The 22797-nt window shown below is 42.5% G+C and overlaps 1 protein-coding gene across 6 annotated transcripts in view; it reads left to right on the top strand.

Moving 5' to 3' along the window:
• The window catches only part of PTPRT (protein tyrosine phosphatase receptor type T), a 477440-nt gene that overhangs the window by 430774 nt on the left and 23869 nt on the right, over positions 1 to 22797 (top strand). For all 6 annotated transcript variants that reach the window (XM_054274915.1, XM_054274912.1, XM_054274914.1 and 3 more), the window contains 5 exons: positions 4738 to 4925; positions 11155 to 11242; positions 19137 to 19213; positions 20137 to 20173; positions 21410 to 21507. In XM_054274915.1, the coding sequence (XP_054130890.1) occupies positions 4738 to 4925; positions 11155 to 11242; positions 19137 to 19213; positions 20137 to 20173; positions 21410 to 21507 (488 nt within the window). The remainder of the gene's footprint in view (positions 1 to 4737; positions 4926 to 11154; positions 11243 to 19136; positions 19214 to 20136; positions 20174 to 21409; positions 21508 to 22797) is intronic.

Raw genomic sequence — 22797 nt, 5'->3', positions numbered from 1 at the left:
GTCAGGGCTGCTCATCAGGTGGGGGAAGATTCCACTCAAGTGACCGCTGCTCCAGCTCCTCTCTGTGTGCTGGACTCCGTTACTTCTGGGCACACTAAGACCTCAGGGTTGATTCCAGCAAGTTCATGATTATTTCCCCTGCAAAGGCATTCACAAAAAGCACCATTTCATAGGCAGGGAGAATTTGAGAATATGTGAGGTCAGCATTGTTACATTTGCTTATCTGCAGTTTCACACTAAACACAGGAGCTGAGATACCTGAAGAGTTTCCCAATCGCCAAACTGTGTAAGAGACAGGGAATCACTAATTTACTGTCTTCTACAAAATTTCAGGGTGTTAGGTGAACTCTCAAGCAGATCACAGAATGGTTTGGGTTGGAAGGAACTTTAAAGCTCATCTCCTTCTGATAGTAAAAGACTTTAAAATCGTAGAAAATTCAGGGAGTTAGAAAGAAAATTAGGCTTAGTGGGTGGGAACACTTCTTCATGAAAACGCCATCTTCCAGAATCAAAACATCTGAGTTGGCAAAGGACATCTTAATATGTGGAATAAGAGTGGCACTGAAAAGGGTTAACAAACAAGCTGGCAACACCCTTTGCTGTCACAAGCTGCTGATTTTAGAAGCAATCCTGTCATCAACAGCGTGTTCCCAGCCACATGCAGAATACCTGCCTTATTTACAGCTGCACAAATGGAACTGTGGAAAATTGGAGATTGTTCTAGGAAGGAAGCGGAGCCCTGAGCAGCCTGCCCTAATGAGACTTCAGAAGCTCTCAATTGATTTACTTTATCAAAGAGAGGCTGAAGAAGTGATTTGATCAGTGCCTGTATGGGTCAGGATTACAAATGCTCAGAGGGCTCTTTAATCTAACAGAAGGTATAATAAGATTCAGTGCCTGCAATCGAAGCTAGGCAAAATCAAATTGCAATTAAGAAATGTTTAGTCAGCAAGGGTAATTAACCATTGCCACAATTTTTGGGGTCAGAATGGAATCACCACCTCCTGAAATGTTTTAATTTGAATAATTTCTTGGAATGGTATTCCATCTTTGGAGTGCAGTGAAATGTGGTGGGGTGTGTTCCTATCAAAACCACAAGAACATATGACTAGGATAAATGTGTATATAAATATAATTTAAAAAAACACCTGATGCATGATCCTCCACATTTAGTAGTTTCTGAGTATTAGAGTGAATTATTTCCTGCAACTTTCCCATTAAAAAAAAAAAAAAAAGCACAACAAAAACTAGTTTTCTGTTTTGCTTTTCTCACTGAAAACTCACCAAAGGCACTCATGCTTTATAGGCACTGCCAAAAACTTAGTGCAAAGTCTTGGCCAATTTGTCCTGCAAAGTCATTCTCATTTGCAGGGGACGGGGGAAATGTTTGTGAGAAGCAGACAGAGAAAAGGGACTGTGGAAAATTACTTTAACTTCTTTAACTTGCCTTTAGTGCAACAATTAAAGCAGCAGCCTGACTTTGTTGGAACCTTTGTTGTCTTTCCCAGTAATAATGGTGCCAAAAGGAATGAGATGTGCTTTACAGCTGCACCCAGAAGGAAAAGCAAAGCCTGCTTGCCAGCCCTCCAAAGACTCTTTTGGTTGACTGTCCTAGTGAGAGATTAGTCTGCTGCCACCTCCCCTCCCAGCTGCATTTTGAATTGTTCACAGAATTGCTGCAAACACATCCTGAGAGGTGCCGGTCTCGCCGCGCGCCTCATTACCGCGCTTAGCTCCACACTCTGGGGTGATTACATGGAGAGGGAACAACGTGTAACCTGCATCAGCCTTTATTAGCAGAACATGGAAGCATTAAGCTCAGCTCACACACAGCAATTTGTGTCCAGAAAAGCCCCTCTACATTTTGCTTGGCCTAGATAAAATGCTGGTGGGAGTAACTGAGAGTCCAGCGCTGCTGTTGTTGTTGTTGGGGTTGGGATTTTTTTGCAGGTAGCTCAGGTGCCATGCATGATGTGTTTGTCACAGAGGACTGGAGGAGGTGATGGTCTGAGCAGTTTCAGCTGTGTGTCCAGGGTGGAGAGGGGTTGACCCACATTGTGTGGTGCTTTTCTTCAAGCAGAATCACCTGATTGTGTGAGGCACACAAACAGTGCTTGGTGCTGCCACAGACCACACTTTGCATTCTTCCCTGTGAGGTTGCTGAGGCACAGGGTGCCCAGAGAAGCTATGGCTGCCCCTGGATCCCTGGAAGTGTCCAAGGCCAGGTAGGTTGAACAGGGCTTGGAGCAGCCTGGGATATTGAAATGAGATGGCCCCTTCCAAGCCCAAACCATTCTGAGCTTCTGTGCCACAAGAGCTGCTCCTGCAATCAGAGGGACTTGCACCAATTTTTATCTCATTGACCAAAGAGACCAGCTGTCACTACGGACTCAAAGGCCGGAGACAGACCCCTCTTTGCTGCTGAGCACCTTCTTCTAGTCCCACCTCCACACCATGAGTGCCTACCTTAAGGGAAGCTATCTGGAAAGAACGAGCCACCATTTTCCTGGCTCTCACCTCTCCCCGTGACACATTACCCTGAGAAGAGAGCCAAGTACACCAGAATTAAAGGAACTGATGAAGAGAGAAATTAGTAATTGCCTGCAAAGCAGCTGGCTGATCTGAGCTCCATTTTACAAGTCGCCTGTGCTCTGCATGTGCCCTGCCCAAATTAGCACCAGAACCACACATTAGTTTTAAGGCTCCCTCTTGAATTGGGATCTCGTAATGTTTTTTAATTGGGGCTGATAAAAATGTGGCATTACTTGCAGGTTCCTCGGAGAAGCCAATTGTGAAATTGGGTTTGTATTAAACCTAATGATGGAAAATTAAGCATAGTACGTCTGTCGGAAATGGTCCGCGATAAAAATCTTCTCCTTTTCATTACAGGAGGTTAATAGGGAATAGGGGAGCAAAGATGCACTGGGAAAGCGAATCCAACTAGGGGAATTAATAAGCCTTGAAATTCCCTCTGTTCAGAGTTCTCACACTGTCATTAGTCAGAGCATTAGGGATGATTATACAAATGCTTTGGATGTTACTCTTCCTTAAATCCCAAATTTATTCACATTTTGTGTTTGAGGGTTGCTTTGCTTGAGCCGTAGTTCTGTAAATCTGTGTGTCCTGGGAATGTGACTGTGTTTATGAGAACCTGGGACTCAGAAATCCTTAAATTCAGGAGTCTAATCTTCAAAGCAGATGATCACTGTGCTAATTTATTTCAGAAGAGCAGGCTGTGTTCAGCATCTCTGATAATTCATCCCCCAGCCGTGTTGATGTCCCACTGCTGATGAGCTTGCCCTGCGGCAGTGTCCACTGCTGGCATTCCTATCTCCTCACAGTCCTGCAGCTACCAAACAGAGCATATCCCTGCTTTCACATCGTGCCCTAATCTAATAATAAGCCAGCTGAATTGCTGTTTGCCATGTCTGTGCTGAGGACACGGTGGGATGCCCTCAGCTCCCTGCTCCTGCCCACCTTTGCAGCAGGGACACGGGCAGCCCCTGCCCAAACACCACAGTGGTTTCTCAAGCAGAGCAGTGTTTACAAGAGCATTCCAAGATTATTTCTGCCTCACAGAAATCGCCCTGAAATTGCAATTTGATTTATTTATTCTTTATCCCTTTAAAAGCGTGGCCGCAGTGTTGCTCTCAAGGGGTGGTGTTTCAGCTCTTTGTCAGTGAACTTGCTGTAAGAAACAAACCCTGTGTGTGGAAGCTCAAGGGGCTTTTGTGAACAATCTGAGGGAGATGCATTTTCTGCTTGGTAATACCTTGGTTTGGGTAAGGCCAGAAAGAGTTGATGCAGGTTCTATGTGTGAAAGGAGCCGAGCATCTCAGATCCCTGCAGTCCTAGAAAAAACACTGCTATATTTGGCCAAATACTTAAATTTGGACAGCTCTGCTAGATAAGTCATTGAATTTTTCATTTAGTCTGAGTTCCTGTTGTTAAAGATTGTTACAGTCAATTGTTTGGTTATTGAAGTTATTATTTCTTTTCTCTTAGTTCACTGGGAATATTTTGTTGTACGTAGTTTTGCTTGGGATATGAAGTTGCAATTCCATTTGCATAGGGATAGATTTCTTTAAATCCACTTCTTTCAAAATGACATGCTTTTCTATTAAGTTTACATATCTGAAATTTAAATTTCTGCACACAAGATAACTATATTTTTACGCTGGCTTATTTTTTTTTCCTGATAATATTACATCATTGTCATTGACATACAAAATTTTAGGCCCGAACTAGCAGAACAGTTGACTTTGCCTGAGCATCCTGACTTATTTGAAATGCTAATCATTTGCTTGCTGTTCACGGGGGTCCCTCTCAGTTATCTCATGCTGTACACCCCAAATCCTGCCTGGATCTCATGCTGTACACCCCAAATCCTGCCTGGATCTCTTGCTCATCTCTATGTATCTCTGAGCCATGTTCTTTGCAGGTTTGGGAAGACAGTAGCTCTGTTGGAGTTGCTGTGGAGATGTGCCATTTCCTTGTTAGCTTGACTGGCTGTTCACTCTCTCCCTGTCTTTTTGGGTTTGTCTGCTTGACACAAAAAAGATATTCAAGCGTGATTTAGTCCTTCTTGGCACTTTAGATAAAACTGTGTTTTCTATTCATTTCTTTACTTCCTTTTGCCCGTGCCGCCCTGCGGGGTGGTGTTAAATAAACGGAGCGAGGGTGAAACTGGGAATAGCAGGTAGCTGAGAGCTTGTTGTGCCCGCTGTGTCCCCACAGACAGCAGCCACGGGGAGCTGGCCCAGCCCACGCTGACCATCCAGACCCACCCGTACCGCAGCTGCGAGCCCGTGGAGATGTCCTACCCCCGGGGGCAGTTCCAGCCCGCCATCCGCGTGGCAGACCTGCTGCAGCACATCACCCAGATGAAGAGGGGACAGGGCTATGGCTTCAAGGAGGAGTATGAGGTGAGAGGAGCCTTTCTTCACGTGGCTGATGTGAGAAATGTGTATTTTATGATTGGTTTCTTCACCCAGATGAAGAGGGGACAGGGCTATGGCTTCAAGGAGGAGTATGAGGTGAGAGGAACTTTTCTTCATGTGAGAAATTGCACGTTTTATGATTGGCTTTTCGTAAATATTCAAATGAATGTTATATATGTTGTGCTAGAAAGTTATGGTGTGTTAAGTAGTGTGCTAAATATAGTTTTAGGTTATAACAAAATGTTAAAATAGAAACTACGCTATGTAAGATACTTTTTTAAAGAAAGGACTCACAGTGAGATAGCAGCCACAGGACACCTGAATCTTTCAAAGAAAGAGAATTTATTGCCCCATTATCAGAAGAAATGAACTTCCTGCCTCACTCAGGCTTGAAGGCGCTGTCAGGATTCAGAGGAAGAAGTTGACCCTGACCAGACAGAATCCTGTGTTTGAATGGAATTTATGCATCATGTATGAGGTGTACAACTGTGCAACAGGCTATTGTTTTAAGGGTTAATCCTCTGTTAACGTAGGGCCTTTTTCAGGCTTTTGTTGCCCAGAAAAAGGTACCCAGACTGTCCTTAACTCTTTGTTTCTATTGTCTCATATTGTTGTAATTCAAATTGTCCAAATTATTATTACTCTAATTCTATTACAATTTTTATAACCATTTCATTACTATGAAACTTTTAAAAATTTAAAAACAAGTGGTTGGCGTTTTTCACAACTGAGTAGGGAAGTTGCACTCATGAGGGGTAGAAGCTTGGGAAAGAAGGTGGTTTTGAGAGTTTCTTTTCCTTAATTCACCCTCCTATTCCTGTTCTTTCTGATGTTTTGAGGGCAGGGTTTTGCAGCAGTGTCAGTTTTTGGAGGCCCTCAATTCCAAAGAGAAGGCGATCACTACAGCAGTAATTGGGTGACACTGTGCTCATGCCTCTGTCCCATAAAGAGCAGACAGTGAATATTCAGCAGGTGCTGAACATGCAGTCCCACAGTCCCTTCCTTATCAATGTTTTGCTTGAGTAGTGTGAGCCGGGCTGTGAGAAAAGGAAAGGGTTTTGCCTGAGCTTTTTGGGAGCTCCAAGTGCTCTCTCATAATTGATCACATGAAATAACAGAGCAAGGGCAGGCATTTGTGTAGCTTAAATGGAGGTGAAATTTTCCAATATGATCAAACCTCTGACTCAGAATAGGCTTGACTGACATCCTCTATCAACTCCATGTGAGGAGAGGAGTAAAACCTATGCTGGAAAAATGAAAGCTGCCCTATTTCCCCTCACCTCTTCCCCCGCAACCTAGAATGACCAGGAATATAATCCACATGACCAGAAGACGTGATGTTGGGGATGATTTGGAAGAGGAAAACACATTTAGAGCAGAGAAAACAGAAGAGGGAAATAGCATCAAACATATGTGAGACTCAGCTCTAGCAAGTGATAATTATAATGAATGTAGTAAGCTCGTGGGAAGGCAATAAGAAATTAATATGCATAGTGGCATTAAAACTATTTAAAAATAATGTAACAGCTGTGAAAATAAGTTACTTAATGAAAACAGCTCACTTTTCTACCCTGCAAGGATGAGTCCTTGGGGTTTGTGTCCTCAATGCTGAGGTTTGCTGTAATTGGGAGCCTATCTCTTCCTGGTCCTCACCAGGGGGTGTTTTTTTAATCATATGGCATCAAAAACTGTCATGGCACATGTTTCTGGAGCTGTATGTTAACCAGGTCTAGGCACTCTTGCCCCATAATCAAGCATGCTAATTAAACTACCTATATAAAGAGCTTTGTTTAATATTGAAAAAGGTTAATAATTCTCTGAGGAGATGTACTTAGCCCCCCCTTGGCCTCCATTTCCATGAGGAGTACCCAAAACTGCATTGAGCTCCATTACAGATGCCCTAAGACCCAGTTCTTGATGTTCAAGAAGAAAAACAGGTGCTGGCATATATGTAATTTTCTGGTGCTGGCATGGGTAATTATCAAAATAGCACATTAGCATGAAAAATGTCAATGCAACTCTCAGCTCCACGAGCTCTGCCTTCCCCACAAAGTGCTGTCTGCAGACCTATGTAAGGATGCTGGCATTACACAGCTTTGCATAGTTCCTTTCTTCACAAGGAACGGCCTGGAGAATGCCACAAGCTCACGAATCCCCTGTGTTGTCCCACCAGGCATTTTCCATGGTGGGATTTGGGGTTGGAGATGGGGTGGAGGCAGCACCTCAGCTCCAAATAGCATTGGGAGGGTGTCAGGGAGCAGGAGAGCTCCTGGAAGGTGGGAGGTTTGAGCCGGCTCTGAGTGGGGGCTCAGCCTGGCTTCTGCAGGAGCACAGAGCTGCAAAATTGGCTTTGCAAGACGCTTTGCAGAGCAGCTGATAAAATCTCGAGAAAGAATTTGATGTCTCTTTTAAAGTGTGTTTTCAGACACTAATATCAGTGTCACCTCCAAATATGCTCTTTTTTTTTCTTCTTCTTCTTCTAAGGAGCTGATTTTCTACTTACTTTGCAAATTGATAGCATAAATTGCAGCCTGTTTGGTGACATGTTACCAAATAATTTTTCTCTCATGAAAAATCACTTTGAACAGAGCATATCAGTCACACATGACAATCTCTTATCTCCGTGCCTTCCCATCTCCGCCGAGTAACCTGGAAATTGCATTCCATATTTGTTTAAAGGATGCCTGCACCTACACATGTGAGCACAGGCAGCTTGTTTTGCTGAAGGCATCTAGAAAAATATTCCTGGTAGCTCCAGGAGGAGCTGAGAAGCAGGAGGGGATGGTGTGAGTGCTGTGAGTGCTGGTGTGAAACGAGTGTTAACCGGGTGTGAGTAGTGGGAGAATCTGTCAGCACTCCCTGTCTGTGTTATTTTAGGGCTGCACCTGAGGGCAAGGTGGGACTTTGGGCCTTTTTGGCTGCTGCTTCTGTTCAGTGATAAAACAAGAGGAACAGGGGAGAAAAATCTGTCAGCGGTGCTGGGTGTAAATGGCACCTTTTGGGGTTGGGAATAGCCATAAACATTTAAACAGGACACATTTAAATGTCACCAGTCCCTTTTCCAGAACATACCAGCTCTGATTTGTTGGGAGCTGTGGGACCAGTCCCACAGACTTATTGCAAGCTCCAATTACTGGCTAAGGAGATAATAGGCTTAATTATCCAGACTCATTTTCCATTATGATTTAGGATGTCACTAATGCACATTCTCCTGCTGCATTACTGAGACTGTTTAGTTATTTTAGATTTTGTGGCTCCTTTCCCCAAACATCTTAGTGCTGAGAGCCTTCAGATAGTGGAATTCACCCCTGGCTTTAACCCTTTGATTTCTGCCTACACATTCTCACGTGGCCAGAAGAATAGGTCTGATGGTCTGGGCTATGATGGGACACTGCAAAATGAGTGGCTGAAATACCTTTTTTTCAGATTATGTTTTTTAGCCCAGGTAATTCATAATTCTGGGTCCCATCAGATTTGTATGAAGAGTTTTTCCACCACTGTTGAGAAGGGAATGGCTTCAGGAGAAGGGCCAGGGCTCTATGGCACACTTTGGGATGAGCAGGAAGGCTTTGAATTGATGTTGTTGGGTTTGGCAGCAAAAATGCAGCATTAAGGTGGATCAGTGAAAATGAAGGATTAGATTTTTTGTATTTAAATAAAAAGCAAACAGCAAACTAACTAAATGCATCCATCCAAAATTCAAATTGGCTTGCAGTGAGCCTCAATTTAATGGGAACACTTCAGTTATGGCTGGGCTGTGGTGCTTAGGAAGCTTGATTGAGATGAAGCTGACTTTGAGAGATCTATGCTTGTAATTTCAGCTAAAATTTAGATCAATTTAGCTTAAAAAGCTTCACTGTAACCTAAATTCCACTAGTGGGAAGATATTTCAATATGGATTTCACAAAACTTCTCTAAGAGAAGTTTAGGCAGTTTTAGAAGTAGAAAAAGCTTAAAAATCAAGTATCATTTTTTTTTGATCACTAAAAGTCTTCTGTTACCAAGTCAGAGAAAGAAGGGGGAGAATTTCCTAGGAAAAATGGATTAAATACCAGTGCCTGATTTAACATTGATGATAACGCAGATAGAAGCAGGACTCTTTTCACAATTACAGAAATACTTATTGCACCATAAAAACCTGAAGGAACAAAGCATTAGCCATTCCCCTCATTTTCTGGATGCAAGCCAATTATAATCCATATTCTTCTCTCTCTTTTTAATGTAGCTCCAGTTCTTGGTGCTGTATTTTTGGGGATCTCATGGGCAAATTCTTCGGGTTGTGCATGGAGTTCCTCCAGTTTGTTCATCTGATGTTTATAAAAGTGGGGATGTAAGGGGCAAAGGTGGTTTGTGTTCACCACCAAGCAGAGCTGTGCTCCCTCCCTTCAGAGCTGGTCAGTCCTCTGGAAAGCAGGGATTTCTGTGGGATTGAATGCAATGAAAAATCCTGGAGTCTTAAACCTTCGGAGGCTCCATCAGCAAATATAAAAACATCAATTTCAGTGGAGAATTGCATGTTCAAATCAAATGAAAGGATACGGTTTGTTGAAAAGGGATTTATTGGACCTGAATACATTTTCTCTAGCCAAGATAGCTTCTCCCATGTGGAACTCATGAGAAAGGATTTTCTTTTATTTCTTTTTCTTTTCAGATAGCTCTGATTAGGCACCTAATGACAGTTGCCATTCTCTGGTCAATCTGCTGTAATTCAATATTAGTGGAAAAATAAGGCACCTTTTTCCTTGCTCTTTGAAGATGAAAATGAGCCTTCTTCACCTCTTTTCTTTCACTCAGAGCTTTTTTTTTTTGTGTTGTGTGTGAGTTTCTTGGTTGGGTGTTTTTCCTCAGAAGATGAGCTGCTCTTTGGAAACAACAGTCTGCAAAGGAAATATATGTGTGATCAAAGCCCTCACCAATTACAGAGTTATTACTCTTTCTCCTGGGCTTTTGAATAGGAACTCAGTGTCCCTGTCTCTGTCAGCAGAGCTCGTGGCAGTGCTGCAGTGCCTGACATTTTCTGTCCTGGAACCCTTTGCGGGAAATTCACAGCGATCTGCTCTGCCAGGGCTTTGCTCATATTAAGTTTAATTGTAACTCCAACATTGTAGATCCTAATTGTGTCTCTCTGCTATTGCATTCAGGCACATAATAGACCTGGGTGGCTTGTGAAGATGAATATAAATTCATTTTGTAACACAGCTGTGTCAAACTACCCGCTGCTGGCTGAGGCAGATGTGACTCTACAACGACTGTGGTATAAACCCTCTGTGATTCCCCAAGGACCAGAAATAATAAAACTTCCAATGATGATTTTGGTGATGTAGAATCGTGTTAGGGGGTACATCTGGGAGGAGAGACAGTTCAGGGCTGCTCACCCATGTTTTTTCCAAGAAAGGGCTGCTCACCCATGTTTTTTCCCCCCAAAACATGGGGCTGCTCACCCATGTTTTTTCCAAGAAAGGCAGGACCATCCTCCAACTGCTGCTTTCCAGGCTCTACCTTGAAAATCCCTCCTGGACATGTCTCCAGGATAAAGTGGCTCATGTGAGGGTGTGCAGAATAGTTGTAGGGCTGAGCTGCAGGGAGGGTGGCAATCTGCCAGTTCCTTTCCCTCTTCCTTCATCATCTGAAAGAGCAGATTTTAGGAAAATGGCTGTTTATTCTTGTGCTTCATGAACATTCTTTACCTTGTTTTTCCTCCCTTTCTTATACATGATCTAAAACCCTGAGCTGCTTTATCTTTCCCCAGAGAAATCCAGCAAATGGCTTGTATTGCATCACCCATTATTAACACAGAAATAGATGAAACCACTCTATTTTCAGATTAAATATTGAAGGCTGAGCACTGGGTTTCAAACATCTGAGTTTTCTTAGAGGTGTAGTCAAGTGAAATCTCCCCAAGTCTTGTTCTACAGGGGCAATGAGGTTAATCTGTGACTGTGCAGCCAGAAACAAATTCCCCTGATCTTTTTAGATGTGAAGTAGCAGGAGGAAAATGATTCTTGGCTAGGAGAAGACAAGAGATGCAAATGGTCTGCACGAGCTCTGCTTTTCCCATTAGTGGAGGCGCCCTTTCCTCACCAGCAGTGTTTCCTTGGTCAGCTACTGTATTATGCAGCTCCTTTATTTTTGCCCTGCTCTTCTTTAGGTCTCTTCCCCCACCTGAAGGCATTGACCAGGTGTTTTAAACCCTCCTTTACTGTTTATTTTGCAGGCACTCCCCGAGGGGCAGACGGCGTCCTGGGATACGGCCAAGGAAGACGAGAACCGCAACAAGAACAGATATGGAAACATAATCTCCTGTAGGTGTAAATTCACATTGAACTAGGCATCCTGGGGGATCTTACCTGTGTGCTGTGGAGAAGGGTGTGTTTGAGAAGCTCACCAGGAGCTGGCTAGCAGTTCTGAGTGTGTTCAGTCCATTTGTTACAGGCTTTATTCCTGGGGTTTATTCCTGGGGTTTATTTTACTTCATGTTTTTTTAATCCTTAGTTTTCATAACATCCTTGCATGATGTTACACATTTTCTACCTGCCTTGCATCCTGCTTTAGGTTTGTAGCTCAAGGGCTAAGTCCTTTTGTCACTTTTTATGTGATGATGTCCATTTTCTGACTATTTTCACTACAAAACCCAGAGCTTCCAGTGCCACAAAAGAGAGGAGCTGCAGATGGATCAGACTTTTAGCTGTGGCTCAGAGGCCAGGTTTTCTCCTTCCTTGTGGTCAGTAACCACTGGAGCAGTCACTGCTGGTCCCTAGAGCTGGTTTGAAGGGTGGGACAAGCTTAACTTCTGCCTCAGGATCATAATAAGGCAGCTGAAAATGCACTAAAATGTCTTGGCTTACTTCTTTCAGTGATCAGTTCCTGTTGGTGTTACAGGAATATCAATACACAGCAGAACTGCAGGGCAGGAAAGAGTCCATAAAACTATTTAAGACACCTTTATTCTTCAAAGCAAGACTAAACTCACCTTCCTCATTTTTGTCAGATATTTGTGAAGCCTCTTCCAAAGTTTCTCTCCAAAACTGAGCTTTCCAGAAGCTCTCCAGGCAGTTCACCAGTGTTTCATTATTCCTGATAATGACTGGGGAGAGGAGGTATGAGAATTCATTCTTTTCAAGGGCTGCTGAGCTGAATCAAGTTGGAGAAGCCAAGCTTGAAACCATCAGAATAAGAAATCAGAATATAAATGAATGTGCCATAGATTTTCATGACTGGGAAAATCTATAGAATGCTCTGAGAGCAAAATTAAGTCGTGCTGAGTGATATATTTCATACTATATTTATTCTTGGGTTAAAAATTTATTTCTTGTAGAACAGATAGATTTTACCAAAAATTTTTTTTAAAAGCACAAAAAAAAACAAAAACAAAAACAAAACCACCAAAAAAGCACTAAAACAGCAACAACTCAACTGACCCAAAAACCCAACTTCTTCATAAAGAAACCTCACCTCACACATCACTACTCCTCTCTCTGAAGCCTTGAGATAAGTGATTCATGTGTCATTTTGGGGGAATGACCTAGAACATCTCAGTTCAGGTAAAGAGGAAGGAACCTGGAAATGAAGATTGAAGTTTGTGAGCCCTGATGTGATCCCAGTTCTGCTGCTGGCTTTGTGTGGTTTGTGAGCAGGTCACCAAGTTCACCAGTGTTCTTTATCCATGTGGGAAATGGAAGTGACAGTACTGGAATGTTGCAATTAGCATGGAAGTTGTCTCCCTTAATTTCAACTCCACCTCCCTTCGAGCTTTCTATGTCCCAGTGGCAAAGAGAGATGTCCTGACAGAGCCTCTGTTCACCTCTCCATACAATTAACTCCATTAAATGAGTCTAAGACAGATGAATCATCCAGCTATAGACACTGGATTGAAAGTGGAAGTGCTGTGGTATGATATAATGAAGGAAATATGAAAGGATTTGTTTCTTTGGATGATTTTGAGGAAGCACTTGGCATAATTCAAAAGAGGAGGTGAAAAAAGGTAAAACTGTGCAAAAGCTTCCATCTCATTTATGTTGAAGATGGTCATGAAGAAAACCTTGAACTCCAAGTGAAATGTGAGGAGTTCAAGAAGCAAAATCAAGAAGATAAATGGGATGTTATCTAAAGAGAAGGTGTTCACAAAGACAAATTGTTGTCTAACGAAGAGTGACGCGAGGCTTTGAGCTCTAAATATAAATACAGCAGCCGTGCAGATAGGAGGTGATGAACTTGAATAAGGGAATGCAAAATGTAATCAGAGCTAAGGAACAAGAATCTGCACGGTGTGAAGTGTCAGAAAAGGAGCTCAGGTTTGAGGACTGTTGGGAAAGATTTGCGAATGGGGCTGAGAGGGTGGAGTGGGCTTTCTTCTCTTCAAATATTTATTGAAGAGAAGGAGACAAGAGCTCTTTTAAAAGATGGCAAGGAGAATTTAGAAATATACAATAGTGATATTGAGAAGGCTTGGAAGGGAGAAGAAAAGAAAGATGCCTAGGGAAGGAGCATATAATTCATCTGGGATTTCGTAAAATTGTTTCAGAGTTATCAGCTGAGCATGGAGCCAGACCTCACTGGTGGGTGAGTTGGGCAAACTCCCTGAGTAGAGTCAGGGCAGGAGCCAGAGCAGAGGATGAAGAGCAGAGGAATAGCAGGGCAGTGCTTCCCTCCAGGCAGGTCATGATTACAAATTGTGCTCTGTGGGTACAAACTGGGCAAAAGCCTGGGCAGAGGAGGTGGAACACAGTTATACCCTGAGCTGTTTTGTTGTACTTCAGTTGTAGTGGCTGATGAAACCCAGAGCAGGCACTGGTTGCCCCTACCAGTTTATTTGGTAAAAGGCTGCATGTAGCAATTAACATTATTTATTTAGCCATTTATCCCTCCTGGAACAACAAATCCCCTGCCTTTTGGGGAGTGAATTGGAAAGTCAGGTTTTGATCTGACTTCTGCAGCAGGGCTCCAGAGACTGGTGTAAGAATGTGGGTTTGTAAGCCCTTGCAATGAGTAGCATTGCTCAGTGAATCACAGCAGATTAGATCTTGTCTTTACAGCCTCGTGGGTAACAGCACACTTACAGGTCTGTTTTACTGGCTCACTGCTCTCCCAGAGCTGCATTAACATCGTGCCTCTCTCTGAAAGCCTCGATCGCACTGCCAGCCCCAACACCTGCTCTTCTTCTTACATTTGCAAACCAAAGCTGCAGACCAGCCTGAGATCTGTTCATGCAGAGGAGGGGCAGAACTCAAAGAGCTTTCCCAGCTTTCCATCATTCCCTCCCATCTGTAACAGTTTTTGGAGCAAGGAAGGAAAAGCTGAGAAGTGGATTTGGGGTCTGCATGACCACAGAAATCCACTGTGTATGGTGAGAAGTTGCAGATTTACCATGCTGAAGGAAGCTGCCCTGCTTGAACCTTTTATTATATGAACAGAGCCCATGAGCTTTGCTCCTGCACTTTTATAAAAGCTGTAAAAACAAAGAGAGTCGTGAAGATGCCAGGATTTTCTTTAGGGGACAAGCGTAGGCAGTGTACCCATTTATGTGCTGAAGCAAAATTATTTAATTCTGCTTTAGGGCCCAGATATTGAGACCTTCAAAGAGCATCAGATAGTGATTGTTGGGCAAGGGATGTTGAGCTGAAGCTATTACAAGAGAAGAGAAAATGTCCAGAAGCTATATGGGACCTTTGGTTCTATTTGATTTCTCTCCATCTTGCCAAGATTTAGAGCCATTAACATTGTGGGAGAATAAAAGCTCTCAGATGAGAGCTGAGGATGGGAAGAGGTAGGATGATGTTTTCCTTCTGCTGATGGAGAGAACTTTCTGTGCCTTTCTTTTCCTCTCTTTGAATTCTCATGATGGTCCACTAAAAACTACAGAGCTAGTGACAAAAAGAAAGTGGAGAAATTTGCTTTGTTTCCTTCATTCTCTGACTGCCATATGCTTTGGGTTGGAAAACTGTGAATTAATCAGAGAATTTTGGGGTGGAAGAGATGAAGCTTTCAGCTGGCACACAGGTGGAGAGAACCTCTTGCTCAGAGACAGGGATAAGAAATGAAATTTTAAAAAAACTACAAAGAATTCCAGACTTTGGGTGGGAAGGGACCTTAAAGCTCATCCAGTTCCACCCCTGCCATGGCAGGGACACCTTCCACTGTCCCAGGCTGCTCCAAGCCCTGTCCGACTGGCCTTGGGCACTGCCAGAGACAGCTGGTGCCTGTGCCTGACATTTAGAATAGAAATCCTTAATTTCCAAGCACTTTTATTCCATTATTTCTTTTGTAGTGCCTAAACTCTTGCACGTCTGTGTGATATCCCATGGAATTTGTGTGTTATCCCATGGAATTTGTGTGATATCCCATTGAATTTGTGTGATATTCATGGGATTTGTGTGATATCCCATGGAATTTGTGTGATATCCGTGGAATTTGTGCGATATCCTTGGAATTTATGTGACATCCCATTGAATTCGTGTGATATCCATTGAATTTGTGTGATATCCCATTGAATTTGTGCGATATCCAAAGAGTTTGTGTGATATCTATGGAATTTCTGTGATATCCATGGAATGTGTGTGATACCCCATGGAATGTGTGTGATACCCCATGGAATTTGTGTGACATCCATGGAATTTGTGTGACATCCAAGGAATTTGGCCCTGACAGGGTGTGATTCATCCCACCTGGATGTTGCCCAGCTCTCATGGCACACTCCAGGGTCAGCGGGGGCAGAAAGGGGAGCACAGAGTGAGGATAAATCATGGTTTTGTCCCAGGACTGGGGTGAATCTGCAGATTTGTGTGTGTTTCTCCACCCCTGAGCGGGGAACCCTGGCAGGCAGTCGAGATGAGCTGTGTAATGTTTCGGTGGCGAAAGTTGTGTGAGATTAATCCAGCGCTGGTGTCAAAATGAGACGTGGAGAAATTGCAATGATACTTCAAATGATCACTAATGGGAATTTTGACAGGAGTTTAAAACAGTAACAATTTTGTGCTAAAGTGGGAGCACAGAGATTTTCAGTGAAATTCTTGTCATTTTTGAAGTCTGTTTTAAGACCAATTTTCAGTCAAACTACTCTTCACATAAATTTAGAGTTCTGCTAACTAGCAGAAGGAGTGGAGTAAGCAGGGAGAAATAAAACCATTTACACATTTGTTAAGTTTTTTTCTATTTTTTGTGGTCCTGAATGCAACTTTTCCTTTTTTTTTTTCTGTTTACCCTTCATTTTTAATATTTTTAGAGTCCATTTTCAACACACAGGGATTTAATGTGTGATAAATTTAGTGAAGTGTTGAGCAACACTTTCATTTCAGTCTGCCAAGAATTCTGTGTTCTGTGTCCTTGGCTAGAGGAGTCCAGTGGATAAAGAGAAGAATCAGAAATAAGTTTTAACCACTGGGAGAAGAGATAATAAATGCATTTGCTGTTCTTTAAATAGCTCTTTAAAGGCTGTAGGCAAAAAACCCTAAGTACAAGATCCTTACTACTAAGAGCATAATAATTTGCCTTTTTTTTTTTTTTTAGTCAAATCCCAAAGTTTTTTTTGTGGAAAAAAGCGATTTACAAGGGAACTTATTTTATGAACTTTTATCCAGACTGTTCTCCTAAACTTTGGAACAAGGTTAAAGAAACCATTAAGACATCATTAATATTTTCTGTGCTTCACATATACACAGATTTTTTTTTTCTGCTGCACTGTTCTCGCTTGGAAGAGCAATAAATCTCCCTCAGGAATTAATCTCATTTTAGTAAAATACACAATGAAATATTTTGAATTCTGTCCTCTGAAAGAAAAGTTCAGCTTAAAGCATTTTTCATTTGGTCCCAAAATATGATTAGAACCGAGTGTCTCCTTTTAAAAACAACAACAAAAAAATAGCATTAATCTTCAGTTAAATTTCTTCATCCTTTATGCTGTTTTCCCATATTTGACTTTAAAAAAAGGAGGGAAAAGGAAAACAAACCAACAACAGTTTTTTGCACCTACAGAGCATCATTTCCTTAGCCATAATTATTGTCTGAATAATTGTTTGAAATCATGGAGCTGTCCTCAGCTTGCTTCCCACGTCTTCCCCATTCAGCTCCCCCTGGATGTATTTCATCCTGCCAACTTGAACTTTCTGTCCAAAGAGTGGCACAAAGTGCTGAAACTTAATTTTGATGTTTGGCTCCATTAAATGAAGAGAGGCAGGTGCTTCCTCCAGGGTTATTCAGAGCTCTCCAGCTGCAGACATTGTCTGTGTCCCTCATTAAAAGATGAACCTGAAATCCTTTTCCCCTCTCATTGGGGACACTTTTGGTCTCATCATTTTTGGTCTCATCATTTTTTGGTTGTTGCAAACAGCATTTCATGTTGCTGCAATGAGTTGACACTTCCACAGTGGTGTTCTCTTGGGAGGAGTCAGTAAATGTTCCCCTCCCAGGCATTTGCTCCAGGGTTTGCTTCTTCTTTGCTGTTGTTCCATGTGGCTCCTAACATGTTTAGTTTGCTGCCTGGAATTGCAAGTGTGAAATTGTCTGCAGGAGTTTCCCTGTATTTCACCCACATGTCCGGTTTAATCAGCTCTCTGTCTGTCTCTGTGAATTGCTCTAAGTATAAATTCTTTTGTTGTCTGTCTAACCACATGATTTACTTCCACTCCTCGTGCAGCTGCCTTGAGTGCAGGTAATTGGGAACATCAGCACTTAGAGAAATATTCCCCCTTCCCTGTGTCTACAAAGGTTATATTTATTAATACAAATATAACAGAGCTTTTGATGGATTTATGTGCAGAACCTTCTTTGAATGCAGATATAGGATTTGATAAATGCAGCAATGTGGTTGTGGTTTTTTTTTTAGGTGTGTAAATCTCACCCAATGGCTGAACAGAGTGGAATCATTCCTTTACACAGCCAAATGAATATTTAATATATGTCCAAGTCTTGGTTTTCAGAACTGCTCCCACATCTGTCTTCACAATTATTATCTGATTCTACATTTAATTAAGACATGACTAAACCCCTTTTGACTGAGTTACTGCAGAATCACACCTCATATTTTTATGTTTCATTGCTATGATTCTTTTTAATTGAATGTAAATCATGCTCAGGCCTGTGTTCTGCAAAGTGCTGCTGAACATTAATGCTGCTCTGACTGAGAGCTATGCTCCATAGAGCTGGTAGGGAGGAAATAAACTTAATGGACTCGATATTATACTTCTTTTAAAAAATCATTTAAAAACGAGCACAGCGTGGCCAGCAGTGACCCCCATAACCCAGTGGCCTCTGCCAAGCAACTGGCCCTTAGAAGCAGTTCTGCAATTAACTGCATGCCAGGGCTGGGATTGCCAGAGCAAATCACATCAGCAGCCTGGCTCTGGAGTATCTCCTGCGACAGAGCCCAGCACCAGCTGTTCCACAGAAAGATCAAAATATTCCCCTGGTGGAAAATCATGACATAATCTGCCCGCTGGGGTCGTTCCTTTCTGCGTCTGAGCTGTGGAGCATGCTGGGAGATGAAAAGATTGATCTCTGCTATTTTATTGCCTTATCTAAAGTAACTTTGAATCTCCTCAAAAAGATGAACAGTTCTGATTTTGTTGGTTTTTTTCAACGCTGCCTCGATGCCATTTTGCTGCTGTGGGTTGCATAAAGGAATGTTGCTCTGATTTAATTTGTATTTCCTTCCAGTTTCTGGGGTTTTTTTCCATTTCTTATTTGCAGAGTTTCATTGCTATTTTACTCCCAGTAATCTTTTCTGTCGTGATCTATTTAATTATGTCCTTGTCTTGTCAGTTTTAGCTCTTGCCTCAGTTTCCATAGATCAGATGAAGCCAAGGGAGCTTGGAGCTTCCAAGCAGGAAAATGGTTTTTGTCATGGAGATACACCTTGCAAAGATCTGTCCCAAACCAGGTGGCATTTGTGACCTGTCTCAAATCTCCATAAGGATTATGGTGACAGAATACAGAGCATGAGTAACTTAAGGATCTAAACCTCACATCTTAAACACAAAACAAAAGGGCTTTTAGCAGCAGGGATACATGTGATGCTATTCCATTTTTGATTGTTGTAAGTATTCAATATTCAATTACCATGGTGGGATTCTTGAGGCCAGGAGTTGCCCTTTCAGCTCAGGGCATTGCATAATTCCACCCCTTGCAGGAGCCAGCAGACGCACCAGAGCACTTAGAAACTCCTCTTTATCGTTACTGTCACTTCTTTTCCTTTCCTTCCCTCAGATGATCACTCAAGAGTGAGACTGCAGCTGCTGGATGGGGACCCTCACTCCGACTACATCAACGCCAATTACATCGACGTAAGGCTCCTGGACATCCCCCTGTGACAAACCCTCCTGTGACAATCCTGATTATGAATTTGGTGCCTCTGACACAGGGACAGGCTGTGGATGCGAGATGAGTGACAGCTGAACATTGTACAAACGCTGTGTTGTGACAGGGAGAAGGTTCTCAGTCTCCAGTTTATTTTGTCTGACCAATCTGGGCAGATGGAGATTTCCTGTGTTTGACAGATCCACCAGCAGAAGTGGGACGTGGGCTTAGATGATGGATGCAGAAATCAATATCAGCCCCTCACAATAGCATTAGTTGATATCAGAGACTTGCCAACTACTCACAAAGTTGTGGTGCAGAAGGCATGTATGTAAACAGATTGAATTTTTTTAAAGTGTTCTAAAATGACATTGGAAAAGCTGCCTCTGTCTCACACACAGTGATCCAATTTATGAGCATTTCTTCAACACAGCTCTGAAGTCACAGCAAAAGGAAATGTTTAGAATAGTTTCTTGAAAAGATGAAATATACTCTCAGAATTTTCACAGAGACAAATTCATACCTTTCTTCTTTTCAAACAAGAAGATGCAGTGTTTTGCCTATCTGTTTTCAGTGTTTCCCTCAGGTAACTCAGGATTTGTGTTTCTTTGTGGGAATTGTTTAAAATTACCCCATTCCTGTCTTATCTTTGGCAAGAAGAGATTGTGTTATTCATCTGAAAGAGATGCCCTTATTTAAAATCTCTTAGGGCCAGCCCCTTCATTCATTCATTCGTTCATTCATTCATTCATTCATTCATTCATTCCATAACCAGTTAATTATAATATATTACATAATTATACACTGTCCAGAGGGCAGCAGTTGGCACCTGGAAAGTATCAAATCCCTGGTGGGCTTTGTCTGAGCTATGATTTCACAGACATTTATCTATTTTCTTTTTTTTTTCCAGGGGTACCATCGGCCTCGCCATTACATTGCAACTCAAGGCAAGTTCACTCTTGTATGTCTAAATATTTGTAAACCCACTGCTGGTTTACACTGTTGTAGGAGCTTTTGGTGGGGTGACATCTTCTGTTTTGGGTAACACCTGAAAATTTGTTATTTGGGTATCATTGAAGGGGTGTCAGGGACAGGTAAAGGTGATACAGAGACTCCATCATCAGAAGGCATGAAAAGGAACTTTATTATTAGAAATTCACAGTTCTTATAGAAGCAATTGTGGACCTAAGACCTGACTGGCCATTAGGAATCTTCTCTCACCTATTGGTCAAGAAGGGACAGCTCCTTCTTGCAGACATCTTTGACAAACAGAGATTGCCTTCCAGGTGCAGAGATTGAGATAATAATTGTTTTAATTCTTTGAGCTTTCTCACAGCTTCCCAGGAAAATCCTGGGACAGCTGTGTCTCTCTCTGCTCAGTGGACATGTGATTACTACCTATAGGCAAAATAAGGAAGGACATAGAATTTTCCAAGATCTTTATGGCACTCAGAGTTAAAACCTCAGCTGCAGGAATAGAAAATGCCACAGAGTTAGAGGTGGCAGCACAGCCTAGAATGTGTCATTTGTGCATGAAATATGAAAGGACACTTACAGGGGACTCTGTGGGTCTTGGGTTTACCCTGCTTGAGGAGGACAGTGTGAATAAGCTGTGACTGATGAGCCTTTGAGGTGAGCTAGTAAGAAATGCATTTGAACATCACCTTCTGTAAGTCACCTGAAGAGTTTCTGATAAGAAATAAAGTCAGGGAGAGTCTCTAGCCTGACAAACCTCTTGTGGGCACTGGTTGGTTGGCTGTTGGAGCCTGAATTTTTTCTGGGGAAGCTTCAGGAAAGAGCAAATTTCTGCATGTTTTCTTCCTTCTTCATAATCAATCAGTATTGAACTGTGAAATGGTGTGCTGCATCAGGTGTGAATTACAACACAGCCTTAATACAGCTTCAGTGAGGGGTACATCCTTGTCCCATCACTCAGAGTTACCTACTGGGGCCACCCTTCTGCTGCCACCGTGCTGGAACCTCAAAAAGCTGCTGTGAGGAAGGGTCTGACCTCCCAGAGAGCTCAGGCTGTTCGTGTCTGTAACCCTGAATGGCACAGGGATGCTCTGAGAGACAGCAGGATCCTGAGGGAGCAGCACAATGGCTGGAGAGCAGCTGGAAGGGGTCATTGCCATTCCATGCACTCTCTTGAGATGTCCTTTTTGTCTTCTCTCCTGCCCCAGGGCCGATGCAGGAGACAGTGAAGGATTTCTGGAGAATGATTTGGCAAGAAAACTCTGCGAGCGTTGTCATGGTCACCAACCTGGTAGAGGTGGGCAGGGTAAGGTGCCACTGCCAATGTGAGAAACCAGACCAGGGCTGGCTTTAACACAGAGCTGCTGCTCAGGAGAGCTCAGCAGCACAATGCCTTTTGCTTCCTGCAGGAAGGGAATTAATTCAGCCACTCTGGGTTTTGTAATACTTAGCTGCTTCCCTTCTAGACTAATAAGGAGGGTGTTCCTGCTGTAAGTCTGGGCTTTGGCACTGTTATACACATTTATGCTAGCTCAGAGGCTGTCTCCTTCCTCAGGAGAAGGAAAAATGTACTTCCATAACAGTTATTCCTTATCTGATGATTTGAGTACTCCTCTAAAAATCCAGAGGAGTGAGGATGTGTGACTGGTGCTCCAACTACCAAAAGACCTCTTTGCATGAGAGTCCAAACCTGGAGGTCCTGAGGTCACTGTTCCTGGGGGTTTTTGTGGATCCTGGGACCACCCAGCAGTGTTGGCCTCCCAAACAGCCACCAATTCCCCCTCCTGCACTGACCTGGAGCAGACATCCCTGTGTCAGCACAAGGCAATTCCCAAAGCCCATCATGGGACCAAACATGGATAAATCAAAAGGTGTGGGCTGGACCTCAGGAAATAAGAAGGCAGGATGTCTGGGGTGGCTTTTCCCAGCATGGTTTTTGTTTTAGAGATGTTCTCAGCCAGAAACCAGAGTTCTTAAAAAATTTTGTCCTGATGTTTGTCACTTTCCATTGCTTTGGTACTAAGAAAAATTAAAATTCTCGTTTACTCAGAGCCATTAGTAATTCAGCTGCTTTGTGTTTGATTTCCCTTAGATCTCATGGTTGAATGCCAGCTGCTTCTGTTCATTTATTACTATTTATTCTATTTTACCTTCTACTGACACTTCAGTTCTGAATAAATGCCTCTGTGTAAAAGAAAAAAAAAACAAAACTCAAACAACAAAAAACCCACAACAAACCTACATTAATCATATTTAATATTTATAAAACCCCTTTCAATTATGACTGGAACTGGAACATGAAGCCTGCTTTGCTGCAGCTAATTGCTTCAGCTTTAGGTATTGTTCCACTCTTCATGCTAGAGCATTTAATAACCTGATAGTCTTTGTTAGCCTAAATATCCCTTCTGGAGCTTCACAGCCCTGCTTTTATTTCTTTTTGGTGGTTTTGCACATGGCTCCTAGAACTGGCTAAGCTGGGATATGTTTACCTGCTCAGGAGATTTCTCTCTTGAGCCTTAGCTGAAGCTTGTCACAGCTGGTAAAATGCCAAGTTTGTGTCCACATCTGATAAAGAAAGCTCAGAGTCAAACAAATT

This window comes from Melozone crissalis, unplaced genomic scaffold, assembly GCF_028551555.1.
Source record: "Melozone crissalis strain CALT ecotype California unplaced genomic scaffold, PUWL_Pcris_2 ptg000017l_1, whole genome shotgun sequence".
Taxonomy (NCBI): Eukaryota; Metazoa; Chordata; class Aves; order Passeriformes; family Passerellidae; genus Melozone; species Melozone crissalis.
The sequence above is the reverse complement of the archived record's forward strand: the minus strand, read 5'-3'. Positions and strand labels throughout refer to the sequence as shown.